Source organism: Coregonus clupeaformis, chromosome 14 (genome assembly GCF_020615455.1).
Source record: "Coregonus clupeaformis isolate EN_2021a chromosome 14, ASM2061545v1, whole genome shotgun sequence".
Lineage (NCBI taxonomy): Eukaryota > Metazoa > Chordata > Actinopteri > Salmoniformes > Salmonidae > Coregonus > Coregonus clupeaformis.
In genome coordinates, this window is record NC_059205.1 from 10154343 (window position 1) to 10161031 (window position 6689).

General features: G+C 43.4%; 1 protein-coding gene across 1 annotated transcript; it reads right to left on the minus strand.

Moving 5' to 3' along the window:
- Nucleotides 1–122: 122 nt before the first annotated feature.
- LOC121580710 (B-cell lymphoma 6 protein) lies at nucleotides 123–6048 on the minus strand. Its single transcript, XM_041895708.2, has 8 exons — nucleotides 6011–6048; nucleotides 4040–4211; nucleotides 3698–3919; nucleotides 2362–3362; nucleotides 2089–2256; nucleotides 1795–1925; nucleotides 1537–1674; nucleotides 123–1276 (listed from the first exon to the last, which is right to left on the minus strand). Exons 1-8 carry the CDS (start codon nucleotides 6039–6041, stop codon nucleotides 1133–1135), a joined length of 2007 nt encoding a protein of 668 aa, XP_041751642.1. The 5' UTR covers nucleotides 6042–6048; the 3' UTR covers nucleotides 123–1132.
- Between the last annotated feature and the right edge of the window lie 641 nt (nucleotides 6049–6689).

Here is a 6689-nt window from a genome sequence, read left to right on the forward strand (position 1 = left end):
TAAAAGTTACATTCTATGGTAGATGAGATCACATACACTGACTATTATAAGACTATGATCATGGAATAGAAGATAGTAATTATAAATTACTGTTAGGATGTGCATTTTCACATTGATAAATGTATGTTTTCATTATACATTCCTTTATTTATAGTTCACATAAAGCTCTGCAGTTTACAAAGACAAGTGTTGATAACATTCCTGAGGACTTGTAGCTTGAGAGCTGGTGTACTTACAGCTGGTGGGCTTGAGACAAAAAGCGTACAAAACAAATACAGTACAAAGTGCTGACGTAGGACATTGCACTAATGAACTGAATGGACCAAAAAATTCTGACAACTCAGTGTAAGGCACCTTCAATACATTGTGTATGCATGTATGTATCCATGTCGGATAATATATTATTTTGACCAAATTACAGATTCAATGACAAACTTTCACTTGGTGGAAAGACATAAAAAGCGGCTGTACCATAGTAATGCAGACATATACTCTGCCAGCAGAGGGCAATCTGGGTTGGTAGTACATGATATATTCACAATAATAAGATAAGAAACTACAAAGAACTGGGTAATACATTAGCTCATGTCCAGCTGAACATGCCCCCATATCCTGCATCTATAACAGAACTGGGTAATACATTAGCTCATGTCCAGCTGAACATGCCCCCATATCCTGCATCTATAACAGAACTGTACCAATGTAACAGTGTTTCTCAATATGAATGAACATTTGTCGTAGTTTTCTAGAAGTAGACTGTCCAACTGAAAACATTCAGGAAGAAAAGTCATACATAACTGAAAACCGAACACATTAAGTAAAAATTATTACCCGATAATAATTCCTATTCCAAAATTCAAATTTCCAAAATGTATATTCCATCACAGGACATTTCTCAAGATCTTAAAACACACACATTAACATGTATACACAGTACATACTGGATTTATATACAAACATACAGTAAAATAGCTATAAATAATATGAAATATTCACATTTGGAGGAAACTTGTCTGCCAGTGCCAACAAACACAACAATCGACAGCGTGGTACTAAGACACTATGAAAACGTGTTCCTAAAACAACATAAAAAGGTTGCCAGCCAATCACACTCCATCGTCCCAGTGTCCATTTAGCAGGCCTTGGCCAAGCCAACGAGCATGTCCTGGTTCGCCCGGCGGTACTGAGCCTTGGTGTTGGTGACTGCGCCGTGCTTCTGCCGGAGATGCAGCCTCAACTGGCTCTTGTGGCGAAAGTGGAGGTCACATTTCTCGCACTGAGGAAGAAAAAGAACGAACGCAATGAGTCACTAATTGAATCAAACTGCCTCTCAATGGGTTCATTCATACATTAAACTAAGGGTTAGCAGGAGGACAGAGGATATAGCCACTATGCATTTAAACTAAGGCCCTGGGTACTCAGCTTAGGCTATTGATAGGCAGTCACAGGAAGCCAGGAAGGGATTATAGGAAATGGAGCAGTCCAGATTAACCAGATACACACTGGGTCAAGTGAACGGAAAGACAAGGCACTTACATGGTAGGGCTTTTCTCCTGTGTGGATGCGTAAGTGGCTCTTGAGAGTCTGAAGATGGCGGAAGTGCGTCCCACAAATCTCACAGGGATAAGGCTTCTCCCCTGTATGGATCAGCACATGGGCCCGGAGGTGAGCTACCTAGGAACGAAATACATAAGATACTTTCGATTTGTAGGAGACAAATTCAAGTATACATAATTATATATGAATTATATTTGTCCTTCATGAGTGAATGACAGATCATAGCTGTTTCCTCACCTGTACGAAGCAAGCGCCACATGTCTCACACTTGTATGGCTTCTCTCCTGAGTGGATGCGGGTGTGGGTCTTGAGGTTGGCCGGCCGGTTGAACTGAGCGCCGCAGATGTTACAGCGGTACGGTTTCTCTCCTGGAATACAACAGGCATAAAGAAACCATGAAACACTGATCCCACCCAGGACCCTGTAAATACGCTGTTATTAGTTACAGTATGTGGATCCCACTTTTGACACCAAAATGACGTTATTAGTTTGACCGTACAGATATTAGTTAAGATGTAACAGAAGTCTTACCAGTGTGGACAGTCTTGTGGCTGGCGAGGTTCCCTTTGTAACGGAACGCAGCCTGGCATCGGTCACACTTGTATGGCTTGTCAGCATGGACCTGGAGCATGTGGCCTTTCAGGGAGTCCGCTTCCGTAAACTTTGAGTCGCACTCGTTGCAGAAGTAGGAACCATTCTCTGCAAGGGAAACTTTGAGATTTAGTCAATTAAAACAACATGAATGTAACTATACTGTGTCAACGTTTATTGCATTGGCCCCACTCATTGAAACACACTACTGACCACAGCTTGAGTCGGAGTACTCAGAGTGCAGCTTATTGGTGTCCTCCCCGCTGTAGGAGCCAGGGGAGCGGGGACACTCCTCCAGGTGCTGAGCGGCGTCCGTACCACAGGAGGAGCATCTCTGCTGGCTAATGCTGTGATGGCTGGCCTGCGGCACAAGGATCTCTTCCCCATGCTCGTTGACTATCTCTCCAGTCTGCAGCTCTTCAATGGGTCCCTCTGATCCACTGGTCCTGTAGGGGCCCTGTGGAGGGGAGCAGTCCCCAGCCTCAACTCTCCCTACCTGGGACTCATCCTCCTCGGAGGTCTGGTTCATAACGATAAACTTGTACTTCTTCCAGTTGCGGGCCTTGGGCTCCTGGGAGCAGCCAGATGGCTGGGTCAGGGCCGGGGCTGCGTTCCTGCTGCAGCCGCTGGACTCGGTGGGGGAGTTGGGTTGGCAGTCAGAACGGAGGGGGCTTTGGGGGTTGCAGATCACCCCTTTGCTGAAGCCTGGGGACAGGCTGAGGGAGCCGGGCTGGGGGTGCTGGTTGCTGTCCTCCTCCATGGGGGAGGCCCCTCTGTGTTCAGGCCCCTGGAGGCCGCCAAATGACCCCGACTGACGGCTGGAGCAGGGGAGAGGGCGGATGATCATAACTGAGGAGGAAGAGGAGTCGGATGACAAAGGGTGGTGGATGATGGTGGTCTCTGTGCGATTCGCGGGAGAGCAGAGTTTCTGAGAGACGGCGCCCCCTTTGGGAATGTCACTGACATTGCAGGCGTCTGGCATTTTTCCGATGGGGATGGGGACGTGTTTTCCATGGACGTGGTGGGAGCTACCCGAAGCATTGATACCACTGAATACACTGGGGGAGTAGCTCCTCCAGTCTCTGAGAGGAGATATGGATGTGTGGCTGGGGCTGGTCACCACCCCATCCAGAACCCTGAAAGCAGGGAGGTCCTGAGAGAGACGCATTGGGCTGGCCAGTACCTCCTCTCTCTGCAGACTCACAGACTGCTCTCTAAAGGGCAGAAAGGAAGATAAACTATTTAGTTCCAAACTGATACCATTTGGATGTGAATAAGAAAAATAGGGCCTGGAAATATTCACAGACCTGACCAGGAAAAGTTCCAGGCACTAGTAGGCTACATTTTTACATTTCAGTCATTTAGCAGACGCTCTTATCCAGAGCGACTTACAGTTAGTGAGTGCATACATTTTCATACTGGCCCCCCGTGGGAAACGAACTCACAACCCTGGCGTTGCAAGCGCCATGCTCTACCAACTGAGCTACAGGGGACTGTAGGCTACAGACCTAGTATAAATAGATGAGCAATTATGCATTTTTTCCCGTACCTGGACTTGATGAACCTGCGACAGGTATCCACCACATGTTCCATCTGGAGGTACGAGGCTGTGTTCATGGTAACCAAAACAAGGCTGTCCTTCAGGGTCAGGGTGGAGGTGTACATGAAGTCCAGCAGGATGGCAAAACCATCAGGGTCCACCTTGGGGTCCAGGCTGATGGCACTCAGGTTACTCTTCAGGGGGTCCGTGAATATGGAGTAAAAGAGCCCACTATAAAATCAAAAAATAACAATCACATGTTACGATTATAACCCTTTTCTCTCACAATGACAATCCTATAGCACAAGAAGGATGATTGGCCTAAAAACTGGTAGTAGGTCTTGAACGTACCTGCAGGCCACGAGGACCGTCTTGTGAGCGCAGAAGTGCTGACCGTCAATCTGGATAGTGACATCCGTCAGGATATTTCTACTGCGGAGTCGGTTGAAGTTGAGCAGTACATCACCGGCATGGCGGGTAAATTGAATACAGCCATCTGCCAATGAGGCCATAGTGTCAGAATCTGAGGAAACATGGGAAATACCTTGTAAATTAAGGACAATCTGCCAAACACAGATTGTGAGAGTTGCAGAATGATATTAACATAAAGTAAGCAAAGCTGTTCTTTTTTATTTAAATATGTAATATTCTCTATATGAGGACGTAGTACTATCACTCTATTACCATTGAACTTGGTGTGTGTCAGAAATATTTCCTCAATAGGTGGCGCCATTTCAATGTCCAACAAAGTAAACATCATTGGGGGAAAGTGGACCACGTTTCTGCGAGTGAGGCTACAGACAGATATTCCTAACCATATCAACTATAGGGTATAGCCTACATCTTAGAGGCATTGAACTGATGTTCATAACATAGTGACAAGCCATGATTGCTGTGGCCAGTGGGAAAGTAGACTTTGTACAGGCTACAGTGAACAAGTTAGGCTATCTGTTGGTGTCCATAGCGGATTACATATTGCTATTAGACCTTCCAAAGACAATTTAGAATTAAACCTTACAATAAGTTTAAAAAATAAAATATTTTTACATTTAGAAATTGTGAGTTTTACTCAACTGCAAATGTTTTACTATAGGCTACATTACTTTGAAACAGTTTGATAAAACTTCACGTTTAAAACCTATTTCATCCGTTAATAGCTCGGTGTATTCGATTATGACCGATTTGCTTTTGGCATATATCCAAGCCCACGAATACACACGGCACCTCAAGAGGAGCCCGAGTTTCGCGCATGGAACGTGTCTAGCGTTTAGTACATTCCGTCTTGGGTGCGCACAGATTAGGTTGCTTCTAAATAGGCTTCCTGTTTTTCGATAGGTCTAGAAGTGGAAAGCCACCTGGTTTAACCCATGACATTAGACCCAACTTATTTTTACCTTGAAAAATAAAATTCTAAAAAAATTGGAATATGGCAAAATAGGCCTATGCGTAAAATAGGGTGTAGGATTTTAGGAGTTTCAAATGCATGTGCACATAGGCCTACACATTGCACAGAGGCTCCATGTAAGTTTAGTACAAAACTAGTAGGCAGTTATTGATAATAACGGTCCATAAAAACAGATCAAGAATGTACATCTGCGTCAACATATTGTTCGATTTTTGTTTAGACTCACTACCGATCGAAAACGTTGTCGACAGTTTAGCAGTCGAAATCTACCAGCGAAGTGAAACCACCATCAGAGAGAGGGAAAACAGTGCGCAAAGCTGAAAAGTAGTACGCAGTGATCTAACCAGACTGGCTCGCCCTGTTGCGCTACTTTTCTTGCTATAGTTTACTGATATTTAACGACTATTAAATATATACTTTTTGAGAATATTAAATTCATACTACCCGGAAAAACTACTTTGATCAATCTAAAGAAATCTGACTATATAACACAAAAGTAATATTTCTGTACAGTAGGATAGGCTATAAACCAACTGCACATTATGACTAATATATTATCTCTCGATAATATCTATATTTCGATAAACCAACATGATCAAAGTAGGACCATTGGCAATGAAAAAACCCCAATAGTTTCGCAATGAAAGACGAACTTCCGAGAAAATCTCTCGCACACATGCTGCTTAAGCAGATGAGATACTAGACTACCTGACCATGCATCAAGTATAAACATCAGCAAGACGTCTAGCAACTGTAGTCTAAGAAACCCCACTGTTCACAAAACGAAAGAAAACATTAGAAATCAAAAGTATTTAAGTATTTAAAGTTGATCAATAGAGCCAATGAGCCACAACGCATGTCTACCACTACAAGTAACTTCTGATATAATACTGTCAAATAATGGAGAAAAAAATCACCTTGTAAAACTTTCCTGGAAACTTCGTGCATCACCAGTTCTGAGAATGCAGTTCTAAGAAACTCAAGGGCTTAATTCTCGGAATTCTACCAGTGGGCCATACCATTTCCAAACCAATGAGGAGGGTACATGATGTTGTGTGTGTCGTTTTATCGTCATTACAGGAAATATATTTGGATATTCAATTTAGACTGTAAAATACGCGCATATACTATTGATTCAGATTCGAAAATAAACGGTGATATGGATTTGAACTATGACAACTATTTTATTATTGCTCTATTCTCCCTCTTTAGTGGAACTGTCGAAATACAAGGTCACCTGACCATTATGTAGACCTCGAAGAATTTGAGCTCGTTCACGAGGCTGGACACGAGCACGGCTTGCGCATGAGCATTTGATCTATAAATCAGGCGATAGGTGGCTTGTAGTTAGAAACTTGTTTTTACTTTTACGCGGAATCCTACAATTAATAATTGTGGCCGAACATTGTCAGACCTGACTTTGTTGACTTCATCACGTTCAGCTATCGACCTGGGATTTTAACCTTTTACCTGTGCGTTTTTGTTTGGAAGTACGAGTGATTACATTCATTTTGGTATTTTGGGGGACTCAATAATGAACGTTATAATCGTTGATGGTTGCGCACGCTAGACTTTGGAAATAGCATAGCACCCAAT

Excerpts from the sequence above, each read along its gene's own strand:
- LOC121580710 (XM_041895708.2), bottom strand. The coding sequence starts at position 6,041 with ATGCACGAAGTTTCCAGGAAAGTTTTACAAG. Across the intron at positions 1,926-2,088 it reads CCACAAGACTGTCCACACTG|GAGAGAAACCGTACCGCTGT; the intron begins GTAAGACTTCTG and ends GTTGTATTCCAG. Across the intron at positions 1,675-1,794 it reads GTGGCGCTTGCTTCGTACAG|GTAGCTCACCTCCGGGCCCA; the intron begins GTGAGGAAACAG and ends TTTCGTTCCTAG.